We start from the raw sequence: 17014 nt of genomic DNA, 5'->3' as shown, positions 1-17014 counted from the left end.
AATTTTTATTTACACTGGTACATCCTTCGCATATACGTGCGTTGTTCTGTTAAATAATTGTCATGTAAAAAGCAGTATGTTCATATAACGTGCTGTACAATTATGTCAGTAAAAAATTTAGTAGACGTTAATTTCTGTTACGCGTGCGAAATTTGTTTATAAAGTTTTGTATCTCCGTTTATAATGTCTATATCATTTATAATCAGTTTGTATTATGGCACTTTTTGCGATCGTCAAGTTGATTGCGATAAATCTTGTATGTCGACTTCTCGTAATAGATGTCTTCATTCGAAGATTTTTAGTAGATGATGGGCAAGTCGAGGACGAGAGATTCTATATAACCGCCCTCTGCAACCTCCTGCTAGGTATCTTCCAGAGCAGAAGTCATGGCGTTAGCGTATGTCAAAGTCGTCCAAAGTGGATTGTGGTCTACCGGTAATGGTACCGCCGTCGTCGATGGTCGAGAAGACCTTTGAAATAAAATTATAGGTTAATATAAAATCTAAACCTCGTCTGTGATTTTCCGTATAGTTCTTTGCTAATATTTTCCAGCCAGAAGAATAAAGAAAAAGATTCTTTATCGAATCTAGTTTGTGGCATAGCGTCTGACAATGAGATGGAGAGGGCGAACAGAAATCCGACCTTGGCGGTACCAGAGTTAGATGTTAATCTGGACTACTGAGTTCCAGTGCGGTGCTCTGTTCAGGATCCGACCTCTCTTCAACCACGGTGTCTAGATCCAGCGATGAGAAGGCTCTAGATCCTCGATCGCTCCGGAATGATACCGCTCTCGTCGAACGATCGATCCCAGCTGTTGCAGACAAACAAAATTTGATTACACCACGAAACTAACGTCTAATTACTTCAAAGAAAATCGAGTAATAAGCGTTCCGTTCGATAAATGTCCACTAGCAAGTCTGCGAATCAAAGTGTGCAATAGAATAGTGTGATCGACTAAATGCATTCTAATGATATCATTACGCGTTTCAAATTTTATCCTTCAATCGGATAATCGTTAAAATACAGTTGTTGTATGCAAGATCCGTTTCAATGCATCGCTACGCTACGTTTACAGAACAAGTGCTCGAAGATCGGTTACATGCGAATTACGAATTATTAAATAATGTATTCATGCTTCCGCATCGAGAGCCATATCAAGATATAGCAAAGTTTCACGATACGTTTGGCGTAAAATTATAATACTTAAATATCTGTGGCGAGGCTATATACCAGCGAGGAAATGTCTCATAAATGCGTTTCTGCACAGCTTACAAATACCCAAAATTTTGCGGTACTGCGACAAATTCTTCTCATCCTTGTTAATTCATTTCACGCATTCAAATGGCGCGTCTTTATCAGCTTTCGACGAAACTTGAATAAAATTGTATTTCAGCTATACGGCATAAGCGGCAACAGCGAGTAATTGCGCATTAAAGAACCGCAGCGATTACGATAAACTCCTAACGTCTCTAGAGACGAAATCAGGCAATAATCAAACTGATAAAAAGTTTTACCTAAATCCTCTTTAGGCGCTGCGCTTGACGGGATGATAAAATAATGGATATATTGTATATTTCAGTTTGTACACTTTTCCAGCGAAATTGATTAATTTTCGGAGTACAAATGCACATCGATACTAGAATTTACCACCGACCAAAGGGACGCTATTCGTCAAGTTTCATGGCCCGTAAATCTAGGCTCGCTGTACACAGTTTCTCTATATAGTACCGTCCTTAACCAGCAGTGCATCATGCCAGAAATTGGTAAATTCTTACCTAGATGAAATTACTTAGATACCAAGTAAAAGGGAAACAACTGTTTATTAACAGTTATTCGTTGAATAAAAGTTAGATGTGTGACACTCTGTATATCGATGTCTGTTCTCAGTGAGTTTGAAAACGTAAGCGTAAATGTATGTTTCATTTGCTACAGTGCAAGGACTGTATAGGTGTGCGCGTGCATTCGATGTTTCTAGGTAGAAAAGCGACCACGGAAGCTACGATATAGCTGTAAAGAGGCTGGCTGGAGGAGGGCGGTTCTAAAATACAAATGTTCCGTGACCTCGTTCCATTTTCGTTATATGATGTGTGCGCACATGAAAACATTTCACTTAAAGATCCGTACGATTTAATTACGAATTTAACAATAGCACTGCACCGCGATGAACTCTATCTTTTTCAACGGAAGAACGAAACGAGCCTTTTAATATTTGCTGAATGCAATAGAAAGAAATCTGCCGAGAAACTCCTCTCAACATTTTTCTAACGCGGATTAAATACAGTGGACAACGAGTACCGAAGAAGTGCATCCATTTTTCGTTAAATCCAAGTGTCAGTGTGCCTTCGTGACGCGTTGAAGAACGGAAGTGGAAAGTAGATTTAAAGGATAAGAGTACGGAGGACGGCCGAATTTTTCGATGAAACTCACCTAAACGATGAACAGGGCTGAAACGAACGAGACTGAGGGCACCGTGATCCAAATCACAATTTCTTCTTCTGGCTCGTTCTCTTGCGAGCTTCGCTCTTCTTCTTAAGCAACAGATGACCATCAATGCCAATAATGGGAAACCGAGAATGCACGATACTATCGGAATGATGATGCTCTCCGGAGTCACTGAGAAAATAGACTGATTTTTATAAAATGATAATGGATTTGATCAATTAAGGAAAACTTCGAAAATTGTTCGTCAGACTTTTGGAACTTCGAACTTCAAACTTGTTCGGTTAATCTCGAATATACCTGTATCGATCGAATAGTATACGCGAACGTAGTATGGTCTATTATTTCTCTAGGTTGCGTTGGATAGACGCCAAATTCGCCCGATTTGTAACTAGGCTCTTAACGAAGCAGTATTATTCTCGTCCTCGAGACGATTTCTGCGAGCTTAACTTGTTAAACAAACTAGCCGAAACGGCGAATAAGTGACGTGGTTAGCTGTCACTTCGTGCAACCAACAAGTTTCAGCGTTGAATAGCAATACCGAATCTTGGAGCGAACAAACAAGCGAACATTTACGCATTTAAAAGTACAATTAGAGCATATATTATACTCCAACGCAGACAATAGCTGCTGCTGAATTAAGTTGATACGCGAGCTCAACTTGTTATTAGCGTAACGATAAGCAGCACGAGGTTTTAATGAGACTCGCGTTTCAGTTATCGCCCAGTAGCGTCTATTGAATCAAGATTTACACCGTAACATCGGATCCAAGCTGGATCGTAATTTATATTTCGCGCACACATAGTGTACAACGTTGAATCACCGTAGTTTATTTTCTATGATCAGCGTTTTATGTTTACCGATATTACAAGAGAGATGTCCGAGAAGCGGAAACTACACTGTAATAAACTAATGCTCGTTTCATATCACTTTACGGAGTCAATTTGTCCGATGTCGATGTCGGTGCGGGCTTGAATAGAATGTTAATTGCAAATTATGCATAAACGTATACGAAACAAGCAAGACGTGTAATCTCACCTGTTGGATACACTAAAATCGTTCTCCTTGTCTGCGGAATCGTCGGCATCGTTGGGCGTCCCGCCCTCACGTCGGCCGACATACTTCTCCTGACCTGGAACAGAAGAGAAATCGCAAATTCTAGACTTTTGCTTTGAAATCACCTTCGATGGTGATAATTTAACTTCTCGGCCTGTCTTTCGCGGGCTGGTGACTTTTGTTTGCTTTATACCAAAATCAAATATCGCGTAGCACAGAGCTTGAAGCATTCTTTTCACTCGCGATCCCCTTTCACAAGAAGAAAGTATAAGCGTATTAGCGGAAAGCTCGCAGACCTACAATACGTCGCGAGAATTGACTTTTCAACTGCTCGAAACGAAAACTGTCCTTTATCTCTGCGACACTTGTTCCGCAGCCTCCATTCTCCTTTCCCTTTCTCTTTTTCGCTGTTAGAAAAGCAATAATGACACGCTCGCGCTGATGCGAATATCGAGAAAGGGTGGAAACGTTTGTCTCCGCGGAAACTCGTACGATTTTCTCTCTTTATTCCCCGCGGAGGATTATTTTAATTTTGGTAAATAGACAAATATCTGATATTCTAAGTACTTTGAAATCATGTATTTATTATATACGACAAAAATTCTAATTTTATTTTATTTTATTTTAGTCGAGAAACAGTTGGAAACATTGGCGTATTGGCAGCTAAAAAGAAAGACAATTGAAACGCAATCTAATAATTTCATTCGAATCGAGGGTAATTCCGGTAACGATAAGTAAAGGTATTTAATCTCCAGTCAACGAAACGGAGGTTTCTCGTTAGCCTTCGATGCTACTCGGAGGAACCGAACGTTTCGTTTCCGAGACGCGTCAAATATCCGTACTTTCACCTTCCATTTAGCCCTCGTCTACTTTTTGTGCTACCAGCTCGCCGAATATTGCCTCTATAAATTGTCCTACATACGTGTCCTCGCTCGACACGGGCAGAGCCTGGTCGAACACGAGCCCCCTGGGAAGCTGAACTCCGATGGAGAGAAGCTGTTACCGTACCTCAAAGAGGCAGCTCCGAAGCAGCAAACAATTTTCTCTATTCGAGACCTACCCTGTCTCGTTCCTGTTACGACTACTTTACCTATAGAGAGACGGATAGGTAAAAATGGAAATAGCTTGAGGATCATACCGCAAATTGGGAAGGAATTAATGGAGAAGTTGAAAGGGAATTAATACAAATCCCGTATAAAGAACGATCGGAATCCTCGAGTATCGATCGGGTGAGTGTAATACCTTAAACTGTCTTAAAGAAAATTGTCGACCGGACGAAGATTAATCGAATCATTTCTCCCCAAACGAGGCGTACGCGAGCAGACTGGGGTAATCGAGGGATTATCGAAGGCGGCCATAAAACGAAGTTAACGGTTGAGGTGTTTCGATAACGATACCACGGATCAACGGTGTCGTCTCAAATGAAGCGCGGTGGCGGTAAGTTTTCAATCTTTTTGGACGATTAATCGAACGAAAGTTTTTAATTAAACAAGCGGTCGTTACGGTGAACATTGTTCGTAGTGGAATTAAAGGAACGCTCTACGATATAATCAGTCAAAAACGTTTACGGAAGGTGATGTAAAACATGAAAGGAATTACTTAATCTCGCTCTGAATGCGATTGATATTCGAGCCGTGTATCACGTTGCGTTCTCGTTGCATCGTTGTCGATATCCTTGTCATTACCTCGTTAATTTACCATTTTATTCCTTCTTTGGTTGATGAGCAAAACCTCCAAATGCTATCGGCACGCACATACGTTGACACTATGCGACACGATCGAAAAGTAGAATTAGAGTTTCCTTATTATTCATCTCGAACAGTAAAAACAGTAAACTCGGTAAGAATATCAGCGTGCGTAAAACGTTGGCAATTTCGATAGGTATTCGCGAATGACGTAAATTAAAAGAGTCAAATGCTATCGATCCACGGCGAGGAACAACAACCGCAGGCACGTTTTCGATCATAGTCGGTGTATACAGACGTGGGATTGGCGTATCGTATCCGTGCCAACGAGATCATCCTTTGTCTCTGTCTTGTCAGATTCACCTGCAGCCATGGCGCTCGAGCCGCAAACGTCATGGTCGGCTCGGATCCCGGTGTGAATACTCGAGTAAGGTAATCGCGATAAGCTTTTCGCGGTGCTCGGCCACTAATGGCGAGCTTTCGTAGAGTAAACGACGTCTCGGCACGACGCGCTCGTATTTCTCACGAGAGCCTTAGCGAGCTATAGGTCCTGCAGGAAGTATTCGTCTTATTCGAGGAGCGATAAGTTTTTCAATTGTCGGCGAGTCGTGATTTCGAGAGACATAATCGAAAAAATTCTGTCTTTGAATTTCTGCCGCGCTTAACTATTTCTAAGAAGAAGGAACTTCATTGGCAGTCCGTGTTCGTGTTGTTAAAGGTTTCCTACTCGGGAGAAAGCTGGAAATCGAATCCTTCTTTTTTGCATGGACGTTGCTGGTGTCTCGTGAAATATAGTCGACATTGCTGACAACGCTGGAACTGGATCGATCTCTCGGTAAAGAGAATCGTCCTTGTCTCGGCGCATTTTCCGTTCGTTCACGAAAGAAATCACAGTTAGAGGTATTACGGTCGCGTTCGATCACGTTCGAAATATCGAGGGATAGAGATACGGAAACAGCCCAATTTTAAGTATCCGGGTTTAGGTATATTTTCGTATTATAACGAAAAAACGAAAGAAAAGAAGTAGGAATATTTCCAATAATATTTCATCCATGTATCGGGGTTTACCGGAAAACCGAAGGGGACTCTAAAAGGCAAATGGTCAGAATCTATTTGGATATCCGATAGAGTCTGATCCTGCATATGCAGCATCTTGTATAGGACAACGTGGTATATCTGTTCGGAATTCCATTACACAAATCCGTGTCCATGAATCACACACGCCGATCTTGGGGACGTAATTTGAACGCTGGGACTAGCGTACACAAGCCTCCAACTCTGTCGGAACTCCAACTCGGATTTAGCACGGAGTAGTTCCGAGTCGCGTCTTAACCAATAAACAGAAAGCACGAAACAAGCCATACTCTCGCTAGACGGTAAACGATATTTACCACTTGTATCTACTCGCGCGGGTGTATATTTTTTGTTTTCTTTTGTATCCACTCGCGTAACGAACACCGTTCCGTAAATGTTGAAGATCGCATCCTTTCCAGCGTGGTGAACATCAAGCTGTCAGCGTCGATGTCGGTGTCGGAAGCAAATTTATTCCAGACAGGAAAATAAAATGCAGAACAAAGGGTTCTCGGTATCCCTCGATCGGTTTTTTCTCCTCGAAAGTCACCGCGACACTTGTTTAATAATGCATAACGCCTGCTACGTTGTCTCTGTGGTCAAATGCGGATCGGAGGTTTCGGTGGACCTCTCGTTGATCCAAAGGATAACGCCGCGATCCTTTTCGAGCACGATCGAAGATTACGCGAGGAAGCTGTCGAAAGGATCGCTATAATCACTTGGAATATGTTTTTCGAGTTCGTCAAGCCACAGCTTTTCGAAACAGTGGTATTTTCCACCGGGAGTGTTACAGCGATGAGTTGGATATTTTTTGAGGAAAATTCCAACGAGTATTTCGTTCCAGCTTTCGAATGTTCGCGGTAAAAATGGCTTTAGGGAGGAGTCTAGAACTGTTTTGCTTGTTTCGTGCTTGATATACGTCTCCTAACGTGATATGTAGACGCAATTTTCTCGGCAGTGTGCACTGTACGATGTAGCGTGTACACAACGCGTCTCACGTGTACCGTCGTAATTTTCGGAGACTGTCCATAAACCTTGGATCCGTTAGATGACCTCGTGGAAAGTGGAAACCTTCCCGTAACCATTAGGGTGTTAATGGTTTTAATAGCTCTCCGCTCAGTCTTTCGAGCTTGCGTAATTTTCAGTTTGCGCCCTTGTTTAACGAACTTCGATCAATTTCTTCGTCGCTTCTTTGATCATCTTTCGGTACCATGAGAAAATGATTAAATAGGATAACGTATTAAATTGAACATAGGACTAAATCGAACGAAAATGTGTAGAAATAGAAACTGGGCTGGCCTGATCGATCGTATGCGCATTCAGTTCGAGAACTTTATTCATTTGATCGTAAATAGCGTTATATTCTAAACTACTAGTACGTGAAAAGTAGAACGGCAGTTTACGAAGAATGCGTTTCGAATATCGATGCTCGGTCATAAAACTTTATTAATTTTGAATAGTACCTCGGCCGCTACGTGCTTTCAATGCAACCGGTATTATTGCCTGATCATCGTATCGGATTGTTCATCCACTGAATAATCCAGCGAGTATGCGAATAATTATCTCCGATTATCGACCCATCGATTGGTGATTGAACGCGATAGTTGAATAATGCTCGCAGCTCTGACGAAATGAATCGACGATAGCACACGCTACAAGGTATAATTCATTTACTTCATTTCGAAATGGAACTAGGCATCTTTCCTTTTACGACTAGCGCTTAGCAGTATATTCTCGACCATTAGTCGATCGTTTTTTTCGTAAATTTCTGAACGAGATGCATCATTTCATCTCCGATAGCGGTGTGCCGTTTCCAAAATTCTCTCAAATCGTATCACGTTTCCAATCGTGATCATAATATTTAATTCTCCATGGTCAGTGAATGCTGATGTAATTCCCAATCATTGGAATTCCAATTTCCGTTTAATCCCTTCTATTTCAGACACGACTCGCATTCGAAATCAAATATTCGGTTCGTGGACCAAAACATCCCGCTCCCGTCGTTCTCGTCAACGAGTCGCGAGTCGTACAAAACTTACAATCTACATACCTGCTGTATAGAACGAAATATAAATATAAGCACACGAGTAAAAAACACTTCAATGTTTTCAAGATGTTTCAATTGAAATCTGTCGAGCAGTATTTCCGTCCGAGAGCTGGGACCGTAATATTCTTTTCAGTTATTCTCAGACTCGAAATAAAGTTGCCGGGAGAAATATCGTTAGGGTGGAATGCATTTGTCGAGAGTATTAAATTCCGAGACAGTCGAGAGAACGAAATTAACTTTGATGCCACCGACAAAATCTCTTGTATCTCTCACTCGGCTTCTGCGGATGTACCTTTTAATTTAAATTAATTTAAAACTTCCGAAGGTGTCCACTTCTTCTACTGTATTTCGTATAGCTCCCGAGAAACATGAAATGGAACGTTTATAAATACGTTTACCATTCTTGTCCAGAAGATTTTAAATCCTATAATTTAATTCGGAGACTCGTGGGAGGGATCGATTATAAAGTAATCGCGTCAATTTTTAACGCGTCGTGATCCTGTGAATTAAAAGTGTCGCGATAATAGAGAAAGGTAAACCGGTGGAGGGTACTTTAGGAACGATAATAGGATCGAGGCGAGTAATGGCTTCAACTAAAGCTTAATGGATTCGTTTTTATGGTCGCCGCGATGATGGGTATCGTATACGTTCACGAAAACGAACCAAACTACGTTCCAGAGAATGAGTTTAGGTTCGTCGCGTTCATTTTAACGAACCGAGATACGGATTCCGGATACGGGATTCCGTGCAATGCTTGACCATACAGTGGAAGTGGAAGTATACCTTGTATCGAGAGTTGCACGTTCTCGTGAATCAGCATTGACTTTCATAAGCATCGCGAAACATGGATAAACAAGGGTACGAATATTAATCGCATAATATTCCGACAAAGTTGAGAACAATGCCCGATCAGTTCCGTCTGGGAATACTCGCGAAGAGATTATTCGGATTCGACTCTAAATTGCCCCGATAAATTTACCAGCCGCGATGTACAGCAGTTTATTCGATTTGCGAGGGAGCCGAAGCATGCGAATCCTGAGTTTCAAAACAGACTGCCAACCGCTCGATGAAATTGAATACTATTCTTGGAAGAATAATTCGACCGGTTGAAAAAAGCAACAAACTTTACACGTTTGATTAAACCTACTGCGAAATAACGAAAGAATATCCGAGCGATTTATCCTTCGTCCGTTTGCGACATCGCGTCGAAACCCAATATTTTTCAGCTGTTCTTCGTATACGAATGTTTTTTCACGGTAAACATTTAACGTTCCGATTGGCTTTCGCGCATCGCGCGATAATTGCTTTGGACGTCATTTATTTACGTACCTAGACGATATCGCAAAATCATATGAATTTTTGTTCCATTAACCAGAATATTCGATTCCCGATTACATTCTCCGCGCGTATGATACGAGCTTGCGACTAACTAAGCACTTTACCTTCGATGTTCCGTTTAATTTTCCATCAATTATGCGCTGTTTACCCGACAAATTGTTCAAAATTAGGCATTTCGCGTAACACTGTTTAACGAGCGCGACCTTGACAACCTCGATTAAATTTTGTACCTAATTAATTACCTTTCAGCTCTGCTGCTCCGTAACGAATTTTACCAACGCTTTCTATCCTGAATGCATCGCGGGATTCGTTAATTGTTGTTTTGGAGTTAAAACTTTCGACGACCGACAACGTAGCGTGTCATCGATACCCTAAATGCGTTTTCGGTTTCACGGGTGGGTGTAACTTTAACTGTAACTTCTCGTCCACGCGCAGAAAAGTTGGCAAACCCGACAAAAAAGCACTCGCGGAACTTGTCTTGGCTTTCGTAGCTTCTTCGAAGTTTATCGCTTCGAAGAGTTATTTATTTAATTCTTTGCGGTAGGATCGTTTAGTAGTCGTCGGTTTAACGCAAGAAACTTAATATTTCAAAAGTGGAAACTGTGAAAGTTCGTAATTGTAACGTAAACGCGATAGAATTGCGGTTGCTTAATTTGTATGAGCAGCAGTTGCCAAAGGGTGCATAACTTCGTTCTGGAGAATTAAAAGACTGTTTTTACAAAGGAAACTTATAAAAATTGTTACGGTTTTCAAGTGAGTTCTCTTAGCTCGTAGCATAAATATCATTTAATCAAAGTAACGTAATTTTTTGCGAATCAAGAAGTTCATCCTACTTTTACCCTATTGTTACCATAAGATCTTCCAAGTTCCTCTTTCCCTGTTTCTTCTCTCGACCTACGACAGTTCTCCTTTCGTTGTTTGCCTTTTTTTCTTCTCGTCGTGTCCTTTGTCCCAGTCTTGCTCGTGCAATTGCAATTAACAGACTGCGCGGACGCGTCACCTTAGCAATTGTTCTCAAAATTCAGTGTTGCTCGATGGGATCGAGTCGTTCAACTCGGAACAATGAAACTTTTCTTTTTTTTTCCTTCCCTATTCGTTTCTTTAGACCAACAGCTTTACCATAGAATATCACATCTGGATAGTTCAGAAAACGGTGGAAATTAATTTCGCAAAGGCATCGAGGTCGATTTTTCTGAAACAGGGACGGCAAGATAGGAACGAAACGAGAGTGAAAGCAAGATCTGCAACGATTCCCGATTTTCCTCCGAGTAGCTACTTTACGATAAGAGAGTACGTACTGGTTTATCGCGTTAATACGATTCTGATTTGCCAAATACGTTGGAACGGGCACGGAAACTGGGTTAACGCGAGCATAATAACTAGAAAAAAAAAATGGGAGTGGAATATACAGGGTGATTCCGGAAACTGGGACAAGTTTATAGAATCAGTCGATGATATTCCGCCTCTGGATTTCACGATCCGATCTGTATTTCGGATCCAATTAATCGGGGATTCGTATTTTTTGCTCGCGAACATTAAAGCGCACCCCCCGTTGGCATATTTTCGGATGAAAGGTGATCAGCCGAGCGTGAGTTGTAAAACGCAACGTGATCGTTCAGACTCGAGCACGCCGCGCCCGGCGTAATCATCTCTTGAACGTATCTAGCGAATTCGTGACCGAGATTCTATTCCGAGAAAATATAGCAAGTTTTAGGCGAATTTCCGAGTAGTCGACATCGCGGAAACGTGTTCTCGATCGGAAAACTTGGTCCTTTTCAATGGGTTCAAAGAAATCTGCAGAACGAATAATACGAAAGGTCACTGACTCGGAACAATCAATCGCAGATATTCGTTCGAATAAATCCTATTTCCTCGTACTCGCGATCTCTCATCCGTGAATACCGATAGAGCACTGAAAAAATTGGAAAATCGCGGCTACGTGCTCGATTTTTGAGAGCGTGAAATCAATATCCATCTAGTTAAAGACAGCCAAACTTTTTAGCCGTAAGGAACAACGTACCGTAGAGATTTGAAAGCGCAGGTCAAGATCGCGTTAATTAATCGATGTCAGCGGAAGAGACGGACGTTGAATGAAGCAGTGGCGAATCAACGCGCAAAGTATAACATAGAAAAGACGGATGGCTCCATTTTTACCCTCGTACTTTCCGCTCTCGGCGTTTCCTTTCCATCCGTCGCGCCGTGAGAACAATTAGCTACGCTTTTTATCCCCTGATAAGTTCTTCCAATTTTCCCTCGATTCTAGCAACCTTTTCATCGACGCGTTTTGTATCGTATCGATTACGCGATTCGGTGATGCGATATCGCGCTATCGTCGCGGTGAGCATCCGCGGTAGTCATTGGGACGTTACGAACCGGCCAATTCCATTTCCGCGTGACCAGCCGGTTTGAAAAAAGGAAATCGAACCGGACGCGAAAGCGAGACGACGCAGGCCGAGAGCAGAGAATGAAAACGAACACAGGACGCGCACCAACATCCCGAACGAACGCTGGCTCTCGTTTATCTGCTGTCGCGGCTTCAGTCCTCTTCCCTCTTCCACTCGCGGAAAAGCCTGCACGGTTCTATTATATCGTACATGGCCATCGGTCCACATCTCGCAACTTCCGTTCCTCTTGTCTACCATCCCTTCGGCTCGCTCGAATAGCTCCATCTGCTCCGACTACGGCTCTCCAACTTTCCGAGACTTTGATCGCGCATACACCTTTCCGCGTTGCGTTCGACCGATATCCGTTATCGGCACAGTCCATTCAAATTTCAACCAAAAGTTGTTCGAAATACAAACTAAAAACGTGTACCTCTTCCGGCGATATTAAGGGAAACTCGATTAACCATTTACCACGTTACGTCACTTCGAACGTTCTATCTCACCAGGCTCGTTTTCTTGTTACGGTACCGAATCGCGGGAAAGTAGGTCGCGAAGATCTGGGGGACATTTAGACTTGCATGATTTCTCGAGCAGCTCGGATAGCAGGTTCGTAAACCATGTACATACGAATACACGTTTATAGTGCACTTACCCCTGAAACGTTGGCACTCGAACAGCTACATGTACGGAATTGGTTCTAGGTCTCGTTCCTCGAGCACCCCGAGTTGGTTACGGAAGCTGCGCCCGCAAATGCTCCCAAAAGCGGAATCAATTAAAATATTACAGCCAGATAAGGGAGTCGAACGTGCTCCTAAACCAAATTCGATAGCTTCTAAAGAAAACAAAACTATGCGTGGCAAATTTCCGTTTCGATTGTTAGCATCGCGAGTCGAATTTTGTTTAGGAGAACACGCTAGCTCCTTATCCGGCTGCCTATCCTTTACTCGAATCGAATCGACTAAAGTTCGACGAAGCTTAATTAACGCGTCTGATTTCGCCAACGAGAAATAGAGTCGATTTCGTTTTATTTAAACGTGAAACGTAATCGTAGCAAAACTTGCACGTTCGCGATACGTAGTAGGTAGGTTTTGCGATTATTCACCGTACGCGTCATTTACGAACTTTCTCGTATACGAATGACCTGAAATTCCAACATGCCGACGCCAGGATGCTGACATTCTCGACGTTGAAAGGAAACCTTTGGCGAGAATGTCGTTCCCCTATTATGAAATATTTAAGAAACCAAATGAATCCTCTGCTCCACATACATGTCGGATCTCGATTAATTACTTTTACTACAGTTTTAACCCTTCTACGACCCGTCTCGAACGACCCATCCTGTATATTTCACCACCTCGTGTACTCCCTGCTCTGGCTCGTAACCACAAGAATGGAAATACTGTTTTATTTACCAACTACCAGCCTCGCCCCAGCGCTGGTTTATTTCACAAACTATTCCCGCGATGAAAAATACAACTGACCCATATACGTGGACGCGAACGCGAACGACCTGTGAAATTCACTTGTCGCCGATTAATTAAGGGATTTTAACAGAACACGGTAGACGAAGCGATGGCACATTCTTTTCGAAAGCGAAGGAAACCGTTAGTGGCTGTAACCGAGGTTGCGATGAAAAATGTTCGCTCGTCGCTTTTCGAGATATCCCGTAATAAGTTTGTTCTACGATCGAATTGGTTTGCCGTTTCTTATTCTTCGGTACAGCAATTTCATCGAAATGGCGATGACGTGTCAAGGTTTACTTATCGGTTCGACCAATCGTTGGAAATACCTTCTATGTTCGTAGCCAAGCTTGCACGTACTCCTACAAATTAATATTGAATCAATTCTCAGTTTCAAGTAAGCCATGTTTCAAATTTTAAAAACATTCTCAAAAAAGAGAAGACACGAATAAGTAAATAATGAACTTTAATTTCGTTTGTTCCCTCGTCCGAAGCATATCAAGTCGATATGTATTCGCCGCTTTGAAAGTGAATTTCAGATGTACGATTAAGCTCCAAGTCATTACTAACGATAAGTTTGCAACGATTCCAGAGGAATTACGGTTACTCCAGCGTCTGCAAGGCAGTTCCATTAGCACAAGTTCAATTAGTACAAGCTTTTCTACTATGTCAAAGGCAACATTTCCTCTCTTTGAGCTTCCATGGTCGCCAAGTTATTAAATGAAGCGAGGTGTTATACATTACATCGAATTTTCTTAATGGTCGGATTAAAGCTGTACACGTTCGGAAGTTGGAAAGACGGTAAATTTTCTCGACGAGAATTCTGCGATCGCCGCAGGAACGAGGGTGAAACTTTGCTCCCTTATCCGAGGCCGTTAGGCTTAGCTTCCAAATTTGAGGGTCTTTCGCGATTCCAAGAGGGTATCTCGTCCTAATTACGTTCGACTACCATTTCGTTTCACCTTTGCATAGTTGGCGCAAACTCCGTTGTAGTCTAAGGGAAATTCAACTCCCGCGACTTAGTTATTGTTTCTTTTTGTTTACCCCCAGCCGACTATTGTTTTACACGAAACGCAAAAAGGCTGAATTTTATACGCACGGAGCTACAGAGTTACATTTGAATTGGAGATGAATGAAAACTTGTAAAAAAGTTTCGAATTTACACAGTTACGTACATATACTCGGTTTAAAAATTAATAGTATCGCGACCATTTTCCGATCCAATTACGCTGCACGTGTATTGAGCATTTTTTTCGACAGAGGACGTAAAATTTTCGGAAAATAACGAAACTGAAATCAATCATACCAGCTTCTTTGCTGGAATTGTAGATTCGCGAAATGAAATAATATCCGTAAAAGAGCAACGGGACTCGATATTCGACGACGTTCTTTTCCTTGTCCCCTGACGAAATTTATGTAAGCTCTTCTTTCGATATTCTGCTAGTTTTCGTGTCGAAATCGTTGAAAAGATGACGCGGCCAGGTGATTTATTCGATACAAGGGTGGATCCCTCGAAAATTGGGGCCGAGGTCGAACATTTTTTTTCTGTTCCTTGGATGGAAATGATGCCCCGGAGTATGAAAAGGGGATCTAAACTCCAGATCCGTATTTCGCGTTTCGTTAACCCGACGAACCCGGCGCGATCAATTCTAGATGAAATTTTACTCGTAGGGAATCCAAGCTAGCAGCGCGAAACCATTTTGAAACACGAGACGAACGCGAAATTATCGGTATCGAAACGTTAAATTCAACCGCATCGTACCCCTTAATTCCTGACTGCTTAGCTTAATTAGTTAAACTAGCTTCGGTTAAATTAACTTCGAATGGTGATTCTGTCCGCGGTGGGCTCGCGCAATAATATTCAGACGACTCTCTTCTCCGGCTGAGTATCGATTTTGCACGGCTTGAAAGAATGGGAGCGGTCGAATACGGTATAATTGAATTAAAGCCGCGATGCAGGAGAGAATTGCTAAAAACCACCGCTCACAGTATTTCATATTTCATATTTCCTAATCGAGACAAAATTTAACGTAAACTCGTATTCGAAATTGCAGCTTCGACTTTGGAATATCGATTTCCAGGAGCAGCCCCACGCGGTGTTGTTGGTAATCGTCGAATATCTGGTCGAAAGGAGCTCCGGTAGAAATACAGGTGCACGTTTGAAAGCGTTGAAACGCGACATGTTACGTCTTCGACGCTGCGAAATTCGATTGCCACGCGTCCCGTATCGTCGTTCTAGCGGGGAATTTAATCTCGACAGAATCAGACGACTCTAAATCTCCGAATAAACTGACCGCTGACGCAGCTCTGGAAACGGAGACGACTCAAATCGATACGGAGAGTCGATAATCCGACAGATTTGAACGCTACAGATGACAAATAAGCGTCACGCGATTTCCTCTTGCAGTTATTCACGGAAATGAACGATTTCGATGGTAAATTGTCTCGTCGGCTCTCTTGGTTACAGTTCGACGGCGAAAACGGAAAATATTAGCCAGTGGTTGGCAGTAACGATCAATGGAATAGTGAATTTTCGCGAAAATTGAACGATCGAATACGTTTACCTCAATTATCGTGTATTATCGATAGGTCAGCAGCTCCGATAGGGAACAATGAACGACTGGTCCGTCCGAACCGTTCGGTGTGGTGAATTGACGTTCGAGTTGGCTATCGAAAGCTCATACATCTGAACGAACGGGTCGAGCAAAACTCCGAATAGTTGGCGGTATTTCAACGGGGAGGATGGACAGGAAAAAATATAAAATCGTCCTGGGTTGCATGCATGCAAGCGACACGAAACACGCGAGCTATGATCTGTACGATTACACCTCTATTCCGAAACGTCTTAATCTAGCACCTACGATCGTGATCGCCTTGGTCGATGGAGGAGTCTTCCTAGATTTAAAAATGAAGTGGTGAAAGTTCGTATATACGCCAGCCTATTTTAACGACCGTGCGTGGATGCGCCGGATGCATCGACGATATTACCACGAATAAAGAAATGAATTGTTCAATCAACCGACTGCAAGCAGACTGCGTCGTTCTTTTGAAACATTTGAAAACCGTTCATTCCGTACGTACGCTCGCCTTAATGAAAGAGCGCGACAACGTAACGATGAAGTATCGCGAGCAATTCGTTGCACCTCTGCGAGTTTTACCTGGGGCAGAAGCGATTTACGCACTGGAAATTGGCAGAGATCCACGCGCTTTGTACGTTTTCTCGATGGTAACAAGGTTAAACCTCCGGTGGTTCATCGTTTCCTCGATTGTACTTGCTCGATCTTCTTTTCACGCAGAGGACATTAGTAGGCCACACGCGGGAATATCTAGATCGAAAGTTCCACGATTGGATTAAGCGAACCCGTGCCGCTTCGTCGCGATAAAACGAATGTCTTTACACGCGATACGGTCAAATCTGTCCGCGTGATTTAATAACTATCAGTGTGCCGTGTATTCACGTCACAGAATATTCTTCGATTTAATCTTCGAGATGCTAATGGCAGAAAACGTTTAGTTGAATCACATTTCGAACGT

The 17014-nt window shown here is 42.4% G+C and overlaps 1 protein-coding gene across 5 annotated transcripts; it reads right to left on the bottom strand.

Annotated features, from left to right (window-relative positions):
* Nucleotides 1-2: 2 nt before the first annotated feature.
* Nucleotides 3-12652, bottom strand: LOC128891601 (uncharacterized). Of its 5 annotated transcripts, XM_054151211.1 has the most exons (6): nucleotides 12126-12643; nucleotides 3478-3571; nucleotides 2428-2613; nucleotides 1515-1532; nucleotides 643-811; nucleotides 3-470 (listed from the first exon to the last, which is right to left on the bottom strand). In XM_054151211.1, the coding sequence occupies exons 1-5, from the start codon at nucleotides 12303-12305 to the stop codon at nucleotides 666-668; spliced, it is 624 nt and encodes a 207-aa protein (XP_054007186.1). In that variant the 5' UTR covers nucleotides 12306-12643; the 3' UTR covers nucleotides 3-470; nucleotides 643-665. The 5 variants fall into 5 exon arrangements, 4 of the variants coding, with proteins under 4 accessions (XP_054007186.1, XP_054007187.1, XP_054007188.1 ...); XM_054151212.1 differs by having other exon boundaries at nucleotides 3-811; nucleotides 12126-12651; XM_054151213.1 differs by lacking the exon at nucleotides 1515-1532 and having other exon boundaries at nucleotides 12126-12624.
* Nucleotides 12653-17014: the final 4362 nt, after the last annotated feature.

Source organism: Hylaeus anthracinus, unplaced genomic scaffold, assembly GCF_026225885.1.
Source record: "Hylaeus anthracinus isolate JK02 unplaced genomic scaffold, UHH_iyHylAnth1.0_haploid 12002, whole genome shotgun sequence".
Taxonomy (NCBI): Eukaryota; Metazoa; Arthropoda; class Insecta; order Hymenoptera; family Colletidae; genus Hylaeus; species Hylaeus anthracinus.
This window is presented reverse-complemented; position numbering and strand designations above follow the sequence as displayed.